Source organism: Sus scrofa, chromosome 5 (assembly GCF_000003025.6).
Source record: "Sus scrofa isolate TJ Tabasco breed Duroc chromosome 5, Sscrofa11.1, whole genome shotgun sequence".
Classification (NCBI taxonomy): Eukaryota; Metazoa; Chordata; class Mammalia; order Artiodactyla; family Suidae; genus Sus; species Sus scrofa.
This window is the reverse complement of record NC_010447.5, coordinates 76,995,726-77,019,709: the sequence shown is the minus strand read 5'-3', so window position 1 is coordinate 77,019,709 and position 23,984 is coordinate 76,995,726. Positions and strand designations below refer to the sequence as shown.

At 42.2% G+C, this 23,984-nt stretch overlaps 1 protein-coding gene and 1 long non-coding RNA gene across 2 annotated transcripts in view; one reads left to right on the top strand and one right to left on the bottom strand.

Annotated features, from left to right (window-relative positions):
• The window catches only part of SLC38A1 (solute carrier family 38 member 1), a 66,884-nt gene extending 57,014 nt beyond the window's left edge, over positions 1-9,870 (top strand). Inside the window, 5 exon segments of the mRNA XM_003355629.4 lie at positions 2,244-2,344; positions 4,661-4,779; positions 5,944-6,085; positions 6,181-6,278; positions 7,659-9,870. Of these exon segments, the coding sequence (XP_003355677.2) occupies positions 2,244-2,344; positions 4,661-4,779; positions 5,944-6,085; positions 6,181-6,278; positions 7,659-7,760 (562 nt within the window). The 3' untranslated portion in view covers positions 7,761-9,870.
• The window catches only part of LOC106510388, an 83,509-nt gene continuing 62,845 nt past the window's right edge, over positions 3,321-23,984 (bottom strand). Inside the window, exons 3-7 of the long non-coding RNA XR_002344320.1 lie at positions 9,679-9,845; positions 8,446-8,597; positions 5,205-7,766; positions 4,163-4,922; positions 3,321-3,714 (exon numbers count right to left, since the gene is read on the bottom strand). This is a non-coding gene — a long non-coding RNA (uncharacterized LOC106510388). The remainder of the gene's footprint in view (positions 3,715-4,162; positions 4,923-5,204; positions 7,767-8,445; positions 8,598-9,678; positions 9,846-23,984) is intronic.

Genomic DNA, 23,984 nt, shown 5'->3' with positions numbered 1-23,984 from the left:
TTGTTTATTTTTGCTTTTGTTGCTCTTGCCTGAGGAGGCATATCTAGAAAGATATTGCTAAAGACCGGTGTCAGAGAGCATACCACCTAGTTTTCTTCTAGAAGTTATACGGTTTCAAGTTTTACATTCCAGTCTTCAATCCATTTTAAGTTGGTTTTTGTACGTGGTGTGAGATAATGGTCTATTTCCAGAGTTTTGCATGTGGCTGTATGTACAGTTTTTCCCACACCTTTCTTTTTTTTGTTTGTTTTTTGCTATTTCTAGGGCCGCTTCTGCGGCATATGGAGGTTCCCAGGCTAGGGTCTAATCAGAGCTGTAGCAGCCAGCCTACACCAGAGCCACAGCAACACTGGATCTGAGCCGTATCTGCAACCTACACCACAGCTCACAGCAATGTCAGATCTGAGCCATGTCTGTGACCTGCACCACAGCTCATGGCAACGCTGGATCCTTGACCCACTGAGTGAGGCCAGGGATCAAACCCACAACCTCATGGTTCCTAGTCAGATTCGTTAACTACTCCTCCCACACCATTTTTGAAGAGACTGTCCTTTCTCCATTTTATGTTCTTTGCTCCTTTGATTTAATTTACAGATATGTGTGTATGTACATATATGTCCACATATCTGTGGGTTTATTTCTGGGCTCTCAAGTCTGTTCTATTGACCTATTTATCTGTTTTTCTCCCAGAACCATGCTGTTTTGATTATTTTGGCTTTGTAATATAGTTTGAAATCTATACCTCCAGCTTTGTTCTTTTTTCTCAGGATTGTGTGGGCTTTTAGGGCTCTTTCATGGGAGGTTGCTGATTACTATTTCAATCTCTGTTTTAGTAATTGGTCTATTCAGATTTTCTATTTTTTCATGATTCAGTCTTGGTTGTAAGATTATGATTCTAAGTGTTTGTCTACTTCTTCTAGGTTGCCCAATTTGTTGCTGTATAACTTTCACAATATTCTCTTGTAGTTCTTTGTATTTCTGTGGTGTTTGTTGTTATTTATCCTTTTTTGTTTCTGATTTTATTTATCAGGGCCTTCTGTCTTTTTTTTCTTACTGAGTGTATCTAAAGTCTTGTTAATTTTGTTTATCTTTTCCAAGAACCAGCTCTTAATTTCATTGATCTTTTCTCTTGTCTTTTTTAGTTTCTATTTTATTTATTTCTAATCTGATCTTTATTATTTTCTTCCTTCTACTAGCCTTGGACTTTGTTCTTCTTTTTCTAGTTCCTTTAGGTGTGAGGTTAGATTGTTTGAGATTTTTCTTGTTTCTTGAAGTAGGCCTTATGTCATCGTCTTAAGTTCAGAAAAGATGTACAGTATAGCTGTCTATTTCCATTTTGAAACAAAAATAAAGATGATGTTATTTAGCATTGAATTCAACTCATGATTCTTACTCTTTCATATTTAACTGATACCTGAGTAAATATTGACATATTTACATCTACCTATGTGCACATTGGTCCTACTTTATGATCCTGTAACTAAGGTGTTTAAACATGTCTTTGGCATCTTTTAAATTTAATAATCCAGCTTTTAGTTTGTGATTTTCTCATGTGGATACTTCTCAATTTTTCTGTTTTCCATATTGCCTATTATGACATGATCCAATGTTGTGACTACTAATAGTCTACTCTTGAATTCAAGTCTTGTAGATTAATTGTTTGGGCAAACTCCCAGAGTAAACTCCCAGAGTGAACATGACCTTGGAGAGAGAGATGGAGAGAGAGCCTTTCATTATCCCTGCTGTGAGCTCGTGGGCACGCATTGCTCTGGAGACATACGGGCTTCCAGAGCTATTTGATGGGAAAACCAGAACCTAAATAGCAGCTTTAGCAGCAGAATGCCCAAGGTCAAGTTCTAGCTCTGCCCCTGATCTCTGGGGCTGGGAGAACAACGTTGGAATTTATTCTGCCTTTTTTTTTTCCTATGTGTGCTGTGTGGAGATAGTATCAAATATTAAAAAATAAATACTCTCTGTTCTTCAGATGGGAACTCGATATTCTTTTCAAAAGAATGGGGAAGAACACTCAAGGGATTGTTAGTTCCATAGCTCGCTCTCTCACAATACCCATTTGGTGTAAAAGAGGTTATTGTACCCTGGGATAATTGCTGGGGGTGATTTCAGCAGGTCAGGTTGGCCCCAGCCTGACAGAAAGTTAAGTTACATTCTTCAGTGTTAACCTTGGTGCTTACGTTCAGTAATGTGGTTTTTCACTTTTCAAATTCTTTTGTCTTTGTTTTCAGTCGGTCACAGAAAAAGATGCAGATGGTTTCAAATATCTCCTTTTTCGCCATGTTTGTTATGTACTTCTTGACTGCCATTTTTGGTTACTTGACATTCTATGGTAAGTAACTTGTGTCCGTACATAAATATAGGTAGTAGTGAGTACATCAGTAGAAATTAATATCAAAATAACTTTTAACATGATAGTGCAAAAAAGCCACGAATCGGTCCATTGATTTTTTTTTTTTTTCCATTTTTGCCTCCTCCCCCCCTCCCCAAGCATATGGAGTTTTGGGACCAGGGATTAGATCCAAGCCACAGGCCTGACCCAAGCCACAGCTTTGGCAGTGCCAGATCCTTAACCCACTGTGCCTCGTCCCAGTGCTCCCAAGATGCTGTCCATCCCCTCTGACCACAGTGGGAACTCCTGTCCATTGATTTTGCCAGTCTTTTCTTCTATTTAAAGTAAATGGCAATAGTTCCTTTACCTCTTTATGCAGACTGCACAAAAGAATAATTACTGAAGAGTTCCTGTTGTAGCTCAGCAGGTTAAGAACCAGACATGGTGTCCATGAGGATGTGGGTTTGATCCCTGGCTTTGATCAGTGGGTTAAGGATCCGTTGTTGCCAAAAGCTGCAACACAGGTCTCAAATGAAGCTTGGAGGCTGCAGCATAGACCAGCAGCTACAGCTCCTATTGGACCCCTAGCCTTGGATCTTCCATATGCTGCAGGTGCTGCTCTGAAAAGGAAAAAATAAGAGAGTAATTACAGAAACAACATACTGAATTTTTTTCTCCTAATACTGACCTTAAAAAAAATTGCATTTTGTAAGCATGCCACCTTTACTGAGGAGAGTTTAAAACTGTATCAGAGAAGGTTTTCCTAATTGCTGTTGCAAACTGGGTCAGATTCCATTAATAGAAAAGAAAGACAGAGACAGATTTTGAAAGTGAGAAAGAGTGTGCTACACTCGTGACACTCCGCGTTAATTAAAAATAAAACACCTGAGATTGTTCAGCGGAAGGTGGAGCCTTGTAATGATTTGCCGGAATGATATAGAAAGTTAAAAGAAGTGAAATCTGAAAAAGAACAAGATTTCCTTTATAATTTTTATTGATCCTGTATACATAGTTTACCTTCTTTTTCTCCTTCTTCATTCTCTTCTGTCAGTCATCCTGCAGTTTTATTTCACATCTTTCATTATCCTTATAATTTGGGACCAGATTTAAATTTAAGTACATATAGTTCATATTCTCTATTAAATAACATTTCTCGGGGGCATTTTTTTTTCATGAACACAAATGTCTCAAAATTTAAACACATTTAGGTGATTAATTGAGCCTGGAGAGAAAGGCTACGCTGATTATACAGTTGTATTGGAATCATTTTCACAAGCAATGAAGAATAGCATTGTCTAATGAATTCATAAATACAACATTTAATTCCTGCAGAAAGAGGGTTCTCCTAAGGTTCTTGCAGAGTTGCCGGGCTTGGGGTGGATAAAGAGAGGCGGGAGAGACAGAGAGCCTCCTGTTAGTTGAACAGTCTCACCGTTACCTTATTCAAGCTATGCTTTTTCTTTGTGAATCAATTTTTTTTCCCACACAGAATACCAAACCCTTTCAGCTATTTTTAAAAGGTTATGAATTTTGCATCAAGGAAATTATAACTAAGGAGATTTTTATTATGCCTGAGGCTCCTTTTTCTAAAACTTGAGACCAGTCTATGGCCCAGACTAGAGCTAGGCTTCCACACCCTGCACCTTGAGACCCCTTGTCAAAGGCGTGAGCATTTTCTGGCTCTCGGCGGCTGCCTTTTTAGCTTTGGTTGCCTTTGAAACGATACTTTCCGAAGTTCAACTTTCTGAGTTGAGAAAAATTCCAAGTATATAAGCTAAATATATACATATGCATTTATTTTTAATGAGAAAAACATACCTGGGAGAGAAGAATGATATCCTTGAGGTGGTCAAGTTTCAGGAGCACTCCTGCTGCTTGGAAGCTGAGTTATAAGAGGAGAGTTGGAAAGGGGTTCTGAGTGGCCTGCGGTCCACGCCACCAGACCGACCCTTTGACATCGTTTGCCGAGTGGCACCAAGTAGGGGAGGGTCTAGATGAAGAAGCGCTTTGTGCTTCAACCATATGGTCTTTTTAACCCCAACTTACGCCAAGGTTTAGTTTAGTGTAACTTAAGCTTTTGCCACTCTGTGTGATTTGTACTGTACATTCCTTTTCACAAAAGGTCTGTGTGGGGCTTGTCTCACGTGGGGGATTTTTTCTTTTCAGCTTGATCAATTGTTTAATAGACATTTCAACACCCAGAACGCTACTTTCCTTGCCCTCTAGTGTATAAATTCTTTGTGGCTGAGAAAAACCGTCATTCCGAGATGTGCTTTTGCCTCGTGTTAATAGCCTCTTACTTTCCCGTCATTTTAGACAACGTGCACTCGGACCTCCTTCACAAGTACCAGAGTAAAGATGACATCCTCATCCTGACCGTGCGGCTGGCTGTCATTGTCGCTGTCATCCTCACAGTGCCGGTGTTATTCTTCACAGTGAGTAAAGGGCCTCGGTGCCATCTGAGAAAAGCCGAGGTCTCCTCTCTCCGGCTGCTTTCAGGAGCCACTTGGCAGAGCAAGCCTGCTGCAGGGAACTCCCCTGCATCATTGTGTCTGCAGCAGGGAAAGACGCCAAGACTCTTGGGAAAGAAAGTGGGATCAGTGAGTTAGGGTAGCCTTCCGATGGGACGAATCTTTTTTTTTTTCCTTTTTACTCCCGCACCTGTGGCATATGGAAGGTCCTGGGCTAGGGGTCGAATCGGAGCTGCAGCTGCTGGCCTACACCACAGCCACAACAGTGCAGAATCCGAGCCTCATCTGTGACTTGTGCATCAGCTTATGGCAAGGCTGGATCCTTAACCTACTGAGGTAAGGCCAGGGATCAAACCCACATCCTCATGGAGACAACACTGGGGACTTACTCTGCTGAGCCATAACAGGAACCTGATGGGATGAGTCTTAATTCAAATTAATCTGTCCCTCTTCTTCTTCTCTTTTTTTTGGCTGCATCCAAAGCATGGGGAAGTTCTGGGGCCAGGGATCGAACCCACAGCACAGCTGAGACCCGAGCCACTGCAGTGATCCTGAACACTGGATCCTTAACCTGTGGCACCATCAAGGAACTCCATTCTGTCCCTCTCCTTCTCAGAGAAATGTAGATAGACTGTTGGCATCTCAGTCATCCATGAAAGGAGAAGGTAAAAGGACCAGAAGAGAACATTCAGTCTTAGATGAGACAAATTATCCCCCCACAAAAGAAAACTACCTATTCGTAAAGAGAAAGACTTTCCGTCTTAAGTCAAGCCCCCTGCTTCCCAAACTGTTAAGCTATCTGTAAATTCACTAGGTATGGAGCTCCCGCTGTGGTGCAGTGGGTTGGCGGTGTCTCTGGAGCCCTGGGATGCAGGTTCAATCCCCGGCCCAGCACAGCAAGTTAATGATCTGGCATTGCATAGGTCACAGCTGAAGCTCAGACCTGATCCCTGGCCCAGGAACTCCATACGCTGGGTGGCAGCTAAAAAAGAAAACTAAATAAATAAAAAGAAATTCACCAGGTTTGAAAAACATGTCCCAAGTGCCTGCACACCATTCTGTCAGCCACTCTGTGGAGCAGTGTGACGGCCTGCTATGGGCTTTACAGAATCTGTTCTTTTCCTGCAGGTTCGTTCATCTTTATTTGAACTGGCTAAGAAGACAAAGTTCCACCTATGTCGTCATGTCTTGGTGACCTTCATTCTCTTGGTTATTATCAACTTGCTGGTGATCTTCATACCCACAATGAAGGATATTTTTGGAGTCGTAGGTATGGCTTTCAGACTTGATGCTTATTTTACAATGGCTGTGTAGGAAGCTAAAGTTTCACGATAACAACCGCAAGTTTTTTTTTTTTTTTTTCAGGAGTTACATCTGCTAATATGCTTATTTTCATTCTTCCTTCATCTCTTTATTTAAAAATCACAAGCCAGGATGGAGATAAAGGAACTCAGCGAATTTGGGTATGTCTCATGCCAGCCACTGCATTTTTCTGATGAGTTTTTCATTGGAATATGCCAAATAAAGAGTCCATCTCCACTATCTAACACCACTTTTTAGTGACCTCGAGAGGATGTGGCAGTCCTAGTGTTTGCCCATTTGGGAAATTTCAAGGATCATATCAGAACCTTGCTCATTCCTTGGAAGTACCTTTTCACGTTTGGCTCTTACTGTGCCTTAGCTTTTGCTCTGAGGGGGGAGGCATGGCCAGTTGAGAGATTAGACGTTTGTCATCCTGTATCTCTATAGGCTGATGCCTTGTCTTTAGCAAGATTTGATGTGGAAAGGGGCTCAGAGATTTTAGGCAGTACACCGGGTTCTGTACCATTCCTGGTCATGTAACTCCATCCTGCAGTCCAGGGAACACGTGCTGCCTTCTGCTGAGTAAGTGGAAAGAGTCTTTTTAGGATTTGACAGGAATGCTTTGCAGCAACAGACCTGGATTCACAAACTACCTTTCTATATTGGGATTCTTGTTCCCAGGGCTGGTGAAGTTCAAGGGCATCTTGAAGGTGGTGCACTTGGAGGCGGTGAGGGAAGGAGGGGTGAAGTGGCTGCTACCTGAGTACCTTCTAGAGCACCATTATGTTTGGCCTCGGAGCAGGCTTCCCAGCTGCCCTCCCAGGTAGTAAGCACGCCAACCCCACACGTTGCCTGAGTCAACAGACCCAGATGAGAGACAGGCACGGGCAACCATCCCTGTGTCTTTAGGAAAAGCAGTGTGGAGGCTGGTAGAGTATCTGCTTCCCCCAGCAGGATTATCCGTAAAGCCATAAATCCCCTCGTCCTTCTAAATCTGACCAGGAAGGGCTTCTCGAGGACAGAGAGGAGGGAGGAGCCAGTCTGCAGAGCAGTGAACTAAGATTAAATCTGACAGTGGTGGAGACCTATTCTATCGCCCATGAATTCTCCGGGCCTCTCCCACCCTGGCCCCTGTTTAAAACTGGTCAGAGGATCTAGCACATAGCCTTAGACAAGGGATCCGGTCCGCCCCAATTCCACCTCTAGCCTGGGAACTTCCATGTGCTGTGGGTGTGGCATATGGGGGGAAAAAAAGTGCTGTGAAGCTTCCCAACAGGCAGTAGAACAGATTCACTCTTGGGTGACCATGAAGTCAAAGAACAGAATGCAGAGGATGGTTGTGCATGGCTGGTTTTTCTTAGTTTCCCATCCTTGGAGAATCAGAGGCACAGGATTTTAGAAAGATTGAGCAGTGGTTGTAACAAACTCCACATACGAGGGGACACAAAGGGAGAGGGGGAGCATAGCCATTTTTTCCCAGGTGTATGTGGGCAATGTCTGCTCTGCTGCAAATAACCCTTCTTGCCTTTCTGTTGCTCCAGGCTGCCCTTTTCTTGGGTCTGGGGGTGTTGTTTTCTCTGGTCAGCATTCCGCTGGTCATCTACGACTGGGCCTGCTCATCAAGTAGTGACGAAGGCCGCTGAGACCAGCTGAGAAAAGGAAACAGTCAAATTACCGCACATCCGCAACCCCTCATCACTTCCTTGGCAAGTTTACAGAAGCAAACAGAAATTTACAAGATACAAAACAGATTAACACGTTGGTATCGAAACAGAGACCTGTTTCTAAAATGGTTCATGTCCCTCCAAGATTTGGAATCAATTTTAAGGATTGTGGACTTTCTTTTTCCAAATTTCATGCCATCATATTTTCCAGTACTTTTCACAGTCGGTTATTTTTCACTCTATGTGTTTTGTGATTTCATCGTCTCTTAGAACTTTGAAAACATGATCATCAATCATGTTTACTTATCATACATCCAGATTCTGAAATAATTTTCCTACTGATGTTCAGCTTACAATAGCTGTACCTTTTTAGAAGAGAAAAGTATCCTGAATTGTATATATTTATTTTGCTTTACAGAAAAAAAAATGGTTTCGTAAATAATTTGCCTATTTTGGTTAACATAGCACACAGGGATAATCACGTGAGAGTCACAGGGCGCGTGCCCGGCCTGGATCAGTGGCTGTTCAGTATTTGAGGCAGCCCTGATCATGTGGCGGCTGAGCCTCAGCCACCCATGGCCTCGCCGTCCCTTCATCCTGCTCCAGCAGGAGACCTTCCCTGGCGCATGTTCTCAGCAGGGAAAGGGATGGAAATGATTCTTACCTTGGGAAACATACGAAACTATACATCTGAGAGATCTAGCAGATGGAGTCTGTTTCCCTTTTGGCAGTTTGTGTCAAAGTTGCTCTCGTCTGAGTCAGCTTCTGTTGGGGAAGACCTCTGCCACTTCGGTAACGAGTTGAGAAGCAAGGGTCCTGCAAAAAGATTGTCCCAAATGCCTAAAATTCCTCTGATGCAGACCGCCTTCAGCCCTACATCTGTATTGTTGAAGGGGGAGGGGAGCAGTTTCTTAAATTACAAACCCAGCTGCTTGTACTCATGGCCACCAGCTTTTTGCACAGAGAATAATGTGTGTCTAACCAAGGGGGAGCTAGGGTAAGTAATTCCTGTTTTATATTGGGTACTTGGGGGCAGGGATCTTTAAAAGACTTGTTTTATATCTACCAATTTAGGTTATTACAAATGTAAGATTTTGTAGTTTTAAATAAGCCTCATTCCTATTTCTTCTCCATCAGCCATCCATCAGGCTTGAAAAAAGTAAAAGAACCCTCAGAGACGGTCTTTGAGGAGAAGGTGTGATTCCGCGGTACACACGGCACACGTCACCGAGTACCCTTCTTCCCCCTTCTTTGGTCCTAGACCGGGGTGGGCTGTTACTGCCCGCCTGATGTGACCCACATTGGAAGACAGGGGTGCCCCACACTCTCCCCCAGCCCCTCTCTTAAAGTGGGTGAAGGGAACTACAGAGAGACTGGAAAAGAGGAGAGTTTGGGACAAGGTGGTTTGGAAAGGATCGGGGGACAGCACCCACCACCACTAAGCTGGGCCATCACCTGTGATTGCCTTGTCCATGTGGCACCATGTGTGTGCCCCAGGAGCTGGCCACTTGAGACAGGGCTTGTGTGTTATCCACATCCTGGTTGAATGTCGCAAACATAGTTCACTGTGCCCAGATTTCTTATCCAGAGATAAGTGGCCTCTAACCACAGACTCTTGGCAGAGTTTCTAGGCCCTCAGCTCTGGGCTCGGTTCCTCCCCCACTCAGATCCTCAGTGGCCTCCCCCACTTGCCAGGAGTAACATGGAACCCTCTGCTCCTCTTTACAGTCTAGTGTCCCTTCAAAACAGCAGGCATCAGAGCACTTTGAGCCTCTTGGGGGAAAAGGAAAAGTTATTTCTTGCATTTATTGGCAGGATCATCATAGCTTTTAGTGTAATGCTCCAGAAGTACATCCACATTAGGTCAGAATTCGAGTATTTAGATATGAATATCTACCTGTATATGAATTCCTAACCCAGGAAAATCCGCAGCCATCTCTGTCCTTCTCAGCAGTGTCTTCCAGTTAGTTGAGCACAAAGAGAAGCTGAACAAAAGAAATTGGCTGGCCCGCTGAGCTTGTCTGGGGCACCAGATAATGAAATAGCCAGATAGCAGATGACCCTCTGTTAAAAAAAAAAAAAAAAAAAAGCCACAGATTTAGTTTGCAAGCTATATTATGCTACTTTCTATTTTCTCTATTAATTTATAACAATTCATTTTACACTCACAAAGTCAGTGAGTTTAGAAGATTATCATTAACTCTTGGGATGTGTAGTGATATTTTTAGATCTCTGGATTTTATGTGTCAGGGCATGGAATTTTTTTTTTTTTTTTTTTTTTTTAGGACCACACCTGCAGCATATGGAAGTTCCCATGCTAGGGGTTGAATGAGAGCTGCAGCTGCTGGCTTGGAGTTCCCATTGTGGCTCAGCGGGTTGAGAACCCAACTAGTATCCATGAGGATGTGGTTTACATCCCCTGGCCTCACTTGGTGGGTTGAGGATCCAGCGTTGTCACAAGCTGCGGTGTAGGCCACCGATGTGGCTCAGATCTGCTGTGGCTGTGGCTGTGGCATAGGTAGGCAGCTGCAGCTCTGATTCAACCCCTAGCCTGGGAACTTCCATATGTTGCAGGTACAGCCCGAAGAAAAAGAAAAAAATTATATATAGATATTTAGAGGAGGTGCATTGTTGACATCTGTGATACGACAGGTTTTCAAAATCTTCTCTGTATGTTTATCTGAGTTTATTGCTGACTGGATATAATAGATCCTTCTGTAGTTTGTCAAATATCACTGATTAGTTACATCACGGGTTCGGGAATGAGCTCTAAAAGTGTATTGCTCTTACTCTTCTTGTTCAGAATAGAGAACCTGTAGCCAAAAATATATGTACCACAGTTGTTAGGTAGAATTTAACACAGTCAAGAGCTGTAGTTTTTCTGCTAAGTGAGTAGCTTGCCAGATACTCTCCCTTAGCTCCTGGGAGCCGCATGTTTTCCTTTGGTCGAAAGGATCTCAACACTAGGGAACAGTGCCAGCTTCACCCTTGGAATAAGAAAGGTTCTCTAGTTAGAATAACACAGCATACTGTAAATCCCTAATTTCCTTCATGTTGCTTTTCAGAAATGGGGGTAGTAAGGTCTGAACAGGAAATCGAGTCTTGTTAAGCACGGGTCGTCCCCAGTTTATAAGCAGAGCCTATCGCAAAACCCTGTCCGTTGGTGGTTTGCATCCTGGAATGTAATTTTCCTTTAGAAACCAGGTTATACGTGGAGGGCAGGCCCCCCAGACCAGCTAGGAGAGCCGAACTAAACCCATAGTTGAGCTCAAATAAGATAATATAACAATATTGCTAAAGAACCTAAACACTAAATATAATGGTTTTTAGGGGGTATTTGTTCAAACTTGCCAAGACTCCATCACTCTTACTGTTTGGTGGAATCTGGATTGCTCACCCCAGACGCATACCACCTGCCGGATGGTGGGGCCAAGGTGGCCACCGATTAGAGGTGCTCAGAGTGATGGCAGCTGGGTCTCCCCCGTGTCCAAGGCCACCAGCGACCTTGTGTTAGCAGGAGGGTGAAGGATGATGAGGGGTCCTCTTGTGGGCCAAGAGTATGTCTGTCTTCTCTTCGTCTTATTTCTAAGATTTGGATAATTTTAAAAATATCTCTGGCTAGGCCACCAGGGACATCTGCTGCTACCCTTTTTTTTTTTTTTTTTTTGCTTTGGAGTCTCGGGCCTGGCCTGCCTGCTTCTATAGGTAGGCTCTTTTGCTCCCAGAGTTCATTTTCTTCCCTCCTGCTACCAAAAAGGATGTCACTGCATAGCTTCTCCCACATGCCCATCATGGAAGCCAGAACACAGCACTTTTAATGGGTTAGTGCTAGTAAACCCTGCTTTAACTGCCCAGTCATCAAATGGGGGTGAAAAAGCTCTCTACCCACTTTTCCTTTTTTGCATTTGCAGACCCTGTTGCAAAAGGCATGTGTGGGTTATGGCCATGGGGGTTGGGGTGGACAAAGGGCTGTGGTATGGTGTCACAGCATTTCAGAGGATACCTCAGACAGCCCAGTCAAACCTCCAAGCCAGTGGTTCTCAAAGTGGGGATCCCTGGACCAGCACCATCAGCATTACCTGGGAACTTGGTAGAATGCACATTCTTGGGCCCCACCCCAGACCTAATGAAATCAGAGACTCTTGGGTGGAAGCCCAGCAAACCATGCTTTAACAAGCCCTCTTGCTGATCGTGGGGCACGTCAAGTTTGAGAACCTCTCTGAGCCAATTCATCTCTCCTTTTTCTCCCCATTGGTTCCAGAGGATGGTTCCCAGGATTCAAGGGATGAGAAGTGGGGACCAGGATTTCTCCTAGGGAGGGGAGGAAAGGGCCCCCTTCCCACTGGGAATGCTGGCCCAGGTGCACAGGTGTAAACGAGGCTGCCTGCCTGTGGGGCTGAGACCTGAGGAGATGATGGTTTTGACACCTGTGAAGAAATGAAAGTGAGGTGGTTTGGGTTTTTCCTTTTCTTTTTTGAAAGGAATTAAAAGATACATACCCTTTGTAAATGCAACCTGAGGCGATACTAAGTTCATGTCAGGAGTAAGGTTTCTAGGACGTTTGGGTTCATGGGGTGGTGATCAATCCTGTCTGCCCCTTAAAATGAAGGCTCTGCTGCAAGGGCTGCATTGCATAAGGACTGCAAACCTCCGCAAAGACTCGTGCTCAGCTCCATTTCAGCAGATCAGAATGCTACATGGCACATTTCATGCGGGTGGGGGTGGGCATGGGGAGGAGGTTGGTGAAATGATCAGATACTTGATTTTATGCCTTCCTGAAAAAGCCATCAGTTTCTCTCTGTTTATCAGTGTAAGTGGTTTGAGGCTTAGAAGGGGTGTAAACTTTAAGAATGTAATTCCTCCATTCCAGTTCACAGTAGACTTCTCGCCACTTTCAGACTATCATTTAACAATGTTAATGAATGTTTTCCTTGGGGATGGCAGATCTGAGAAACTTTTAGCAACAGAGTATAGTTCCTCTAAAACACACAGTGAATTATTTATAATGATCCAAGGCTTTCAGGTACAAATTGGGGGTGGGGTGGCTGACAACTGAAAAATATCTCTAAATCTTAGAGAGAAAGTCCTTGAAAAAAAAACCTGTATGATTCCCAAAGCTCAGACTTTCTTCTTTAGGGTTTCCTTGAAGGAAGGGCTGTGAAACAGGGCCCATCTGTCTACAGGCTTGAATTTGCGTTTTTAAAAGGAAGAATCTATGCAGTTGAGGCTTACTGTAGGAAATAACTTCATTTGTATGTAAATATATTGTAAATAAATAGGCTGTATATTTTTGCAGTTGTTGATCCACACTGAAATAGAAGATGCTAGTATCTGCCTATTAAGAATAAATGTTTTCCTAGATATTAGTGGTTTTGTTTGGGAATTAGAAAAATTTACATTCTCTCCCAGGTAACATAGTTCTCAGTGTAAACTTGGAATCTAAAAATCTTACTTGTTTAGAGAGAGAAATGTCTGAGAAATAGTTGCATTGATCTCTTATACTGGTATTAAGATCAATTATTTAAAAGATAGTCCTCTGAGCTACAAATAATGAACATTTTAGACCCAAATTATTGCCATATAGAAATAGATACACCCCAAATAACGAGTTGTTTCTTCATAAAGCTGCTTCACTGTGAGCCCTGATACCACTACACAGTGTTCATGAAAACAGAAGTTGGGGAAGAGAATGGTTTTGTTTTTCAAAATGGAATTGCTGCATTTCCCAAACTTTGGGATCTTGAAAGGGGGAGAAAGACCTGAACATTAACTATGAGCACAAATTTGACAGAAAGAAAGAAAGAGAAAGAAAGAAAAAGAAAGAAAGAACCATCATTTTACCAAGCTTTTGAAAGTCTTGCATGGTTGCCTTTTCTTTTCAGCGTCGACGCCAACACGGACTGTCTTAAGCAATTTTTTTCCCAAAACACTTGAATCTTGACTGTTGGTACGTAATCTGCTTTCTAGACTCTGGTGTACGTTAGACTTCATCTGAGTCCAGTACATGTAGAACACCACTGTGTTATTCATGTAAAAACCTTGTAAATGAATTTCAGATGGGTGATTTATGTGAATAACAAGTCACAAAACTTTGCTATTCATGATTAATCAAATACATAGAGTTTTTTTTTTTTTCTAGGATGTGGTGTAAATAAAGACATGTAAGAAGTTCTGTTCTATAACTACACTGTTAACATAGTTTTTAAACATTAAAAATGTGAAATAAAAGTATTTATGAATTTTTGTGGTCACTCTTTTGGGGTGCAGTACTAAACATGGGGGTATTTGGGTACTTCCTATATACACTATTTGGGATTGTTGGACACCAAGAGTTCATGGAACCTTATATATACAAGTGCCCAAATTTTTAAAAATAGTTCCCATAGAGACCTACCTATAAATGATCAACAGGGGCCTGCTGTGGAAGACAGGGAAATCTATTCAGTATTCTGTGTTCATCTATATGGGAGTGTATGTATGTATATATATAAAATACTAAATCACTTTGCTGTACAGGAGAAATTAAGGCCACATTGTAAGTCAACTATACTTCAATAAAATAAAGAATTTTTTAAATAAAAAAATTTTAAAAAGAAATATCTTTCTCCATCCTTCACAATCAGAGGAGGTTGAACATAGTATTTTCTTCTTAAATTCAGATTCACCTTTAGGAATATCAATCTCTGTGCTTTGTTGTAGGACGGACACTAGTCTTCCTCGGCCCACACTGCAGCCGCCCCCAAAGAGGAAAATCCTAACGGTTTGAGGATTTTCTCAGGGAACAACTGAGGGGAAAACTCCTGCAGCTGGGTTTTTCCCTTGTTGGTCACTGGCCCCTCCCCTGTTACCTTAGGGAAATTTTATCAGACCAAGATGGCAAGATGGCTATAGTCTGACATCCAAGATCTTCTGTGGATAAGACTAGTGCACAAACAACCTGGGCCCTTCACGGTGTGTCTGTGCCTGAGGCTGCTCTTGACTGTCCTTGGGCTGCCCAAGGAGAAAGTCCATTCTGCAGGACCCCACAGTGGAAATTTGGGGCACAGGAGTTCAAGCTGTGGACTCGAACTTCATTAGCAGTACGGCTAATACTGTTATCCTTATGTGCTTCCTGTTTCTTTCTTTCTTCTTTTTAGGGCTGCACCTGCAGCAAAAGAAGTTCTGGGCTAAGGGTCGAATCAGAGCTGCAGCTGCCAGCCTACGCCACAGCCACGGCAGCACTGGATCTCAGCCACATCTGCAACCTGCACCAGAGCTTTCAGCAATGCCAGATCCTTAACCCACGGAGCGAGGCTAGGGATCGAACCCGCAACCTCATGGATGCTAGTCGGGTTCGTCAAACACTGAGCCATGATGGGAACTCCCTGTTTCCATTTCTTAATTGATGAAAACTCCAGGGACAAAGGGTGTGAGTCATTACCTAAGAGGTTGTAAAAGTGCATCCATCCAAAAGGCTTGAGAACATGAGTAGGTTTTGTTAGAACAAAAGGTCTAGCTGTGCTGTGCTTTTGATGGTTCTGCCTTCTTCCACCACCACTCCATGAGTGTCTGCCAATCCTTCTATTCTGCCCTGTTTCACATATTATGTCTGGGTGTGTTATTCTCCCCTTCCAAAATGGAATAAACTATGGACTTAATGATTTGCTTTGCAACTCAGAAGACCTGCTTGCTCACCTTCTGCATTTATAATTAGGTCCTGTCTGTTCAGGATAGTCTGGAAGGGATTGATGAGGCCCAAATAACTGGGCCAATTTTTTGTGTACCAATGTCTTATCTTTTATTAAGTTTCAGACTAATCCACATTGGCAGGACAGTCTGTGCTTTGGTAGGGTCAGTGCCACATCAAAATAACCTGCCAAATTATCAAAACGTATTCTAAAGCAACAGCACTTAAAACATTTATACTGATGTAGAAATAAAGAGATCATAATAGAGAACACAAATAACACCAGGAAAGCAGCTTTTCAATTAAAGGGGAAAATAAGGATTACTCAATAAATGGTGAGAAAATGACTAGCGCTTTTTTTTTTTTTTTGTCTTTTTTTAGGGCCGCACTTGCGTGATATGGAGGTTCCCAAGCTAGGGGTCAAATCGAGCTATAGCCACCAGCCTACACACACAGCCACAGCAACGCCAGATCCAAGCCACGTCTGTGACCTACACCACAGCTCATGGCAATGCCAGATCCTTAACCCACTGAGCAAGGCCAGGGATCAAACCTGTATCCTCATGGATACTAGTCAGATTCGTTTCTGCTGAGCCACGATGGGAACTCCATGACTAACTTTTTGAATAAAGCTAGATTCCTGTATTGCCCCTTGTATCTAAAAAAGCTCAAATACATTGACAACTTTAAAACACACGGGCAAATACGTCTATTTTTTTCAAATGTAGAAATATGACTCGTATACAGTAGTCATATGTCAAAATTTTAATCTAGTTCATTTTAAAAAAATTTTATGGCCACACCCACAGCATATGGAAGTTCCCAGGACAAGGATCGAATCCAAGCCACAGCTATGGCAATGCTGGATCCTTCAACACACTGCACCAGGCAAGGGATTGAACCTGCATCTCTGCAGTGACCCGAGCTGCTGCAGTCAGATTCTTAACTCACTGTGCCATGGCAGGGATTGCAACCTAGCTCATTATTAATGAAGGACAAGTAAGATGTTTTTAAATGGTACAAAGGAGAATTTAAAGAAGAGACACATGTATGAGAAATCAGGGAGGCTGAAATGAATTTGCTCAAATGCAAATTAGATGCAAAACTGGCTGTCTCCACAGGGGGAAATCAACCACATTTCCATCAGACAGAATACATTTGCTTCTCTGATCATATCTATCTCTATTAGTTTCTTACAATTTACAGGGTTATAAAATAGCTCAAAGGCCAAAAATTTGCTAAATTCATACAGAATCAGATCACTCAGAAGGGACATTTATTACACAGATAATGCGCTCAGTAATTCTTTTTTTCCCCTTTCAAATTTTTCTAATTCTCTCCAATTTTCCTAGTAACTTCCTCCTTTTCAGCCATAAACATCTCAACGATTATTCTTGGTCATAAAAAAATGGCTGCTCTCATTAGGTGTGGCCTGATAATTTGCATAGGTGCAGCAAGTGCTACTTAACCACATAAGCTTCCTTGGGCTTGCTTCCAATTCCAGTGCCATGCAGTATTGAGTGGCTATTAGAGCACAGATTTGCACTTTAAAATGTCTCTAGGTGTTCCCTGGTGGCCTAGTGGCTAAGGATTTGGCATTACCACTGCCGTGGCTCTGGTCACTTGTGTGGTGCAGGTTCAGTCCCTGGCCTCAGAACTTCCACATGCTGAGAGCACAGCTCCCCCCACCAAATGTCTCTATTATTTGCCCCTTCCAGGCTAGGAATCAAGCCCAAGAGACTCCATCACATTTCACCTGCACTGCCAGTAATTTGGATGAATTACTCTCCGAGTTCCCCCAAATTTGCTAAGGTTCTTGGCCTTCCAGGAAGTGTCCTTTCTTACCATCTATAAGGATGGTACTATGTCAGCTTTACCAGGAAGGTTTTGTAGGCATTGGCTTTTTAAATAAAATCAACCTCTATTTCTTAGAGGTGTTTGATATAATTGATTAAATGAGCATCATCACAAGTATAAGTTTCAAGGAATTGATATACAATTTTCTTTCTAATTATATATTGTTAGAAAGGAAGCTACGCAAATAACTATACTGCTTTACAAAAGTAAAAGAACTCAGAACTTTCAAATTTGGGGATGGAGGGAAGTTCCGTGAGCTTAACTTCACCTTACAAAAGCAGAGGCTCCTGAATTATTGTAGATCACAGAGAGCTTGAGAGAGAAATGGCCTCCTTACATATCCAGAAAATAGAGCATTAAAACAGCGTCAACATGACCACAGTAAAATTTCCCTCATTAGCTGATTCCATCCTTTGTAACTCTGTTCTGCTGGATGTCAGGTTAACATTCTGCTTTCATAAAAGTTGTCTGATTCTGGACTAAAAAGAGTCATCTAAATGGAATACTACTCAGCCATAAAAAAGAATGACATAATGCCATTTGCAGCAACATGGATGGAGCTAGAGAATCTCATACTGAGTGAAATGAGCCAGAAAGACAAAGACAAATACCATATGATATCACTTATAACTGGAATCTAATATCCAGCACAAATGAACATCTCCTTAGAAAAGAAAATCATGGACTTGGAGAAGAGACTTGTGGCTGCCTGATGGGAGGGGGAGGGAGTGGGAGGGATCAGGAGCTTGGGCTTATCAGACACAACTTAGAATAGATTTACAAGGAGATCCTGCTGAATAGCATTGAGAACTTTGTCTAGATACTCATGTTGCAACAGAAGAAAGGCTGGGGGAAAAATGTAATGTATACATCTAAGGATAACCTGACCCCCTTGCTGTACAGTGGGAAAATAAAAAATTAAAAAAATAAAATAAATGCACATGTACTCCACAGATACACCTTGACAGTGATTTAAGTAATGTCATCTCAGAAGCTTGTACCCAAGAGTCTATTTTTGAAGTGTCAGTAGTTCAACATACTTGGCACAGTCTTTTCCCATGAAACTCTGGGCCTATGTGTCTTTGCCAAAGAACCAGATTTTGGCCTGTAGCTTATAGCAGGGCCTCAGGCAAGTTTCAAGAAGCAGAGAGCCTATTGGATAATAAGACTGGAAGGGTGTGGTTAATTTACTAGATAAATAATAGTAACTATTCTGTCATAGGTATCCTTCCAGATAACCTCAGACAGCTGTGTAGTGTTTCACTGAACGGATATCCACTAATCTTTTGTGCCTATTTCAAAGCCTTTCACAGATTTCCTGTCACTGTCTGTATATCTATAGCTCATATTATATATCTTAGAGAGAGGAAGGCCTTTCCTGGTACAAAATGCAGAAGTCAAAGGAAGTAATTGATATATAAATATTTTTAAACTCTTTATGATTTAGAAAAGTGCAAAAAAAAAAATCAAAAAATCCAAATGAGAGAAAAAAACACTTGCTACACACAGCTTGCAACTGGTATGAACTGACTCTCAAATTTGAGGTCAAAATTCTTCAAAGTATTCCCTTGCTCAGGATCCCCCCCCTCTTCCTTGATACTCCTACTCCAATTGGTCCAAGAACCCTTGAGACATTTGACTCTACATAGGCCTGTTTCCAAACTCAAGGCAAATGAGAATTTACTGGTGAATTTAATCAGTTCACAGCAGGTTTCCTTTTCATTGCAGTGCAGCTTCTGTTGCTGCCACACGGTGTCACTGTTGAACACTGGCTCAGTGCAGTTTGTGAATTTGCCTGTACTGTGCCAGTGCCCTCCCAGGTCCACAATTCTATGAGGGCTGAAGCCATGGAGAAAGGATGACTCATCCATGCTGTGCCATGGTGACTGCCACCTTGGGAGCTCAAGCAAGGAATACAGTCTGCCACAAGCTTGTTCCCAATGCATGCCCTCCAGGCTGTCTGGCTTAGGCAGGGCTCCAATTAGAGCTGCATGCTGCATCAGAATCAACCCTCTCCTTCCCCCCACCCATAGCATTTAAACCTACTATTGATGCCATGCCAGATCTCCACTTCATATGTCCCTTGTGGTGAGTTTCCCTTTGGGGAATCTATAGGAAATTTTCTAAAAGTAGTAAAATTCAAAAGGGAAGGTATTGGGGAGGAGAATTAATACTATCTTCATGATGTCTCTGCAAATTTGCCTGACTCTTTCAATACACCAAGGGATGTTTAGCTTTAGACAGTCATTTTAACCACAAAAATGTTTTAGTTACAGCCTTCCCTTGCGGTGGTGCCTGTCTGTTTTTAAGAGGAGCTATTCTACTGACTTTTTCTTGTTTGAAAGTTACTATCTTCACAAAGAAGCATCTAGAAGCATCTTAAAGTTCTGCCTACCCAGTCCTTGGCTACATAGCATAGAGCTAATCTCCGTAACAAATCAAAAGCTTTTAAAACTCACTATGAACAAAAATTAAAATCCTAATAGAAAAATAGGCTACAAGAATGTCAAAACAAGCTATCAGAAAAAGAAATAAATACTTGAAATGATATTCAATCTAACAATCTAACTCATAAGTAAGTAAATACAATTTGGAACATTTATATACTTTAAAAAATTTTACCTTTCGTATGAGCAGAGATCAAAATGGTTGCTATTATATTTCTGATAAGAGTGTAAGAAACAGCCACTTTCATATGCAGCTGATGAGAGCGTAAACTGTTGTAATTTATTTAGAAAGAAGTTTGGCAGTATCTACTAATATTTTAAATGTTCTTAACTTTTGTCCATCAATTCCACATCTGTGGATTTTTCTAACTTGCAAGAAGCTACTAAAAAAAATGAATAGCATACTCTCAGGTTTTCATCCTATCTCTTCATCTCAATTCCTATTCCTGTCTCTTTCTCTTTTTTTTTTTTTTAACCATTTCTGCTGTCCTTTGGGCTGTTTCTTCAACTCTTCTCTTTTCTTATTAGGTTCTTGAACAGCCCTTATGTTAACACTCCCCCCAGTAAACGCAGCCCCACCACTGTTTTCCATATTCAGTCTCCTAGTTGGCCTAGCTCCATATCACAGATAGAAATGAGAGTAATTTCTTGATTTCATGCATCAGAAAAATTTAATTGGTAGGTCCTTGTTCAACCATAGTTTGGTTCTTCATAGCTAGTTCCAAAATGGTCATAGGTAGGTCTTATATACTTTATGAATTTAGGACAGCTTTAAAAAATAATTATTCCAGAGTCTTTCTTCATGCCGATTTAATCATAATCTCTAGTGGCATAGCCAGATATATTTTTTAAATTATCCAAAGCTTAGAAATAAGACAGAGGGAAGACATAATATTGGACTGGGATGTTATTTAGTGGTGCCACCCACAGATGAGTTAATCAGCTAGAGGAATGTACTTCTGTTTGATAGGCTGTGTACTCCAGACTAAAGGTCCAGATTTTGTGAAAAATCTTTAAGCTGTAATATTACAACATACATAATTACATATTGTAATATGTGAATTTAATGTTATTATGTATTTACATATGTAATTATAATATGCAATTGCATGCCATATGAAATATATAGCGTTTATATGCAGTGTGTAAATATTAAAAACTGGCATTTTAAAATAGCACGTTAAATGTTAATTTTAGATTTTTGTCTGTTAGAGATGCAGATGATTTCTGCATAGTAAAAATATAACCACAAAAGCTTTGTATTTTAGTAATCTTATTCTATCATCCCCCCCTTTTTTTTTTCTGTCTTTTTAGGGCCACTCCTGTGACATATGGAAGTTTCCAGGCTAGGGGTCAAATCAGAGCTATAGCTGCTGACCTAAGCCACAGCCACAGCAACTTAGGATCCAAGGTGTGTCTGCTAATGACACTACAGCTCATGACAACGCCGGATCCTTAACCCACTGCACGAGGCCAGGGATCAAACCCATGTCCACATGATCCTAGTCGGTTCGTTACCACTGAGCCATGATGGGAATTCCTTATGATTCCTTCTTAAATGCTAATTAACAGCCAACTCCTCAAAATGCCCTTTACGGGTTTTGCCATCTTACTTCAGGCTGGCTATGTGGCTTATTTATTAAGAAAACTCTCAGAGGTGAAATTCCTGTCTCTGTGACGATTTTTTTTTTTTTTTGGTCTTTTTGTCTTTTCAGGGCCGCACCCACGGCATATGGAGGTTCCCAGGCTAGGGGTCTAATCAGAGCTACAGCTGCCAGCCTACACCAGAGCCACAGCAACGTGGGATCCGAGCTGCGTCTTCGACCTACACCACAGCTCACTGCAATGCCAGAACCTTAACTCACTGAGCAAGGCCAGGGATCGAACCCGCAACCTCACGGTTCCTAGTCGGATTCGTTAACCACTGCGCCACGACGGGAACTCCTGTGATTTTTTTTTTTATGTTGCTGAATTCACTGTCCCCCAAGCATGGATTATTTTTTATCTTTGATTCTCAGCCTTATTCACACTATGAACACTCTGGCCAAAAAATAATTTTGATACATTATTTTTGTGGGCACAATGTACCTTAGATGCAGGCAAATATTGCCAAGTCTAATTTTTAAACATATTATGCAGGTCAAATAGAACGCATCTGAGAACACAGGTCTCTGACCACTAGCTGGCAACTGGGAGCAAACAAGGTCTGTATGACTAGCTCAGCACTTGGAAATTGGGCATCAGAGGAAGTATTACACAGTGTCCCTATCTTTTGAGCAGATGGATTTTTTTTTTTTTTTTTTTGTCTTTTTAGGGCTGCACCTGCAGCATATGGAGGTTCCCAGGCTAGGGGTGGAATTGGAACTATAGCCACTGGCCACAACCACAGCCACAGCAACACCAGATCCAAGCCGCATCTGCAACCTACACCACAGCTCATGGCAACGGGGGATCCTTAACCCAGTGATTTTTGCTTTTTTGTTGTTGTTGTTGTTGTTGTTTTTCAGATGGCTCTTCTAAGTAGTTTAGACGCAGTCTTTGCCACCTGGGGGAGCAGCTTACCTTTCACTTTTCAAACATCAGAGTTTATATTTGAGGTAAATGTGTATTTATTTTCCTGTGGAAAAGCATGGTGGTTTGGAAGAGCATGAAGGAAGGTATGAAACCTATTTTTCCTCTGTAGTTTTCAAAGACCCTTTAGCAGTCAAACTGTGTCCTTGTTCCTGGATCTTTGCTCTTAGAGATTTTCAGTGGAGCTCACTCTGATCTGTATGCCTGAGGATTTAGCGTTTCCCCACTTCCTACAGCACATGACCAACAACTGACAGGTGGGACACATAAAAGCTTTGGTCATCTTGCATCGTTTGATGCCCAGACTGGAAGTGTGCCTACTATCTGCAGAGCTCCCCTGGGTGACAGAGCAGTTTCCCTTCTGACTGTGCACAATCCCTTGCCAGGCTCCTTCCCTTCCCAGTCCAACTCCCTGACCCCCTGAGGGTTCTTCTTAGTAAATCAAGCCCCTTTGTATCAATAACTGCAACTCTACCATCGCCTCAATTCCATACATCCCACTTTTGACCACCCATCTTCACTCCATCTGTTACCTGAATGGCAACTATCTTTCACCCTCGAGTGGTAATTGTTTTGTTTTCTCACTATCCCTCAGGCCCTTAATGTCCTCTCTTCCCATTTAGTGTTTTTGTTTGTTTGTTTTTGTTTTTTTGTAGTTTTTTTTTTTTTTTTTTTTTTTTTTTGCTTTGTATGGCTGCACTCATGACATATGGGAGTTCCCAGGCTAGCGGTCCGAATCGGAGCTACAGCTGCCAGCCTACACCAGAGCCACAGTAGTGCTGGATCCAAGCCACGTCTGCGACCTACAACACAGCTCACGGCAATGGCAACACCAGATCCTTAACCCACTAAGCAAGACCAGGCATCAGACCTGCGTCCCCATGGATACTAGTCAGGTTTGTTACTGCTGAGCCACAATGGGAATCTCGAGAGCAACCACTACAATGACTCTTGCACCCCTGCTTGACTGGCTTGCCCTTTCCCCTTCAGTGTTCTCCTCTGGCAAAAGCACAACGCTGGTCTGATGGAATATTCTTCTCTGCTCCTCCAGATCTTCTCCATCCTTCTCCACTCTGCCCTGTGCACTAGGAGCTGCCCTTGACAGAGGCTTCAGTGTGGCTTCTCTATCCTTTAGCTACCAGTTGGGTTTAGCCAATGAGAGGCACTTGCCAGGGAGTGGAGAGCAGGAGAAAGAGAGGTTAGAGGCATTAATCCTCTGCTCCCTGCCAAAAATAAACTGCAAAATGGAAAATATTTACATCAGAAGCAAACAAGTTTGGACCAATGCTGTTGATAAATCTAAATTGTTCAGAGAGAGATGAAAATAGAATTCAAATTCTTTATTCGATTTCTTTGAAATAGTGGCTCTTCCCTGCTCTGGACAAGAATTAAGCAGCTTGTCCAATGACTGGGAAAGGAGGACCTCCAACCACCTTGCTTGTCTCTGTTAAAGATGTTTCTCCCTCTAAACCCCTTTAAAGACTGGGAGAGGCAGAGCCGGCCCCAGACCCCAGGCCTTGGTGGACATTAAGGTGTTAAATCCTGTGCTGAAAATTCCTGGTGATTTAATCAATAATGGGATTTCTGGTGAAATAAAGACAGAGGATTTTGTTGAAAAAACTGAAACAAACACCTGTCAGTCTGCAGTTCAGCAGTGGCTGA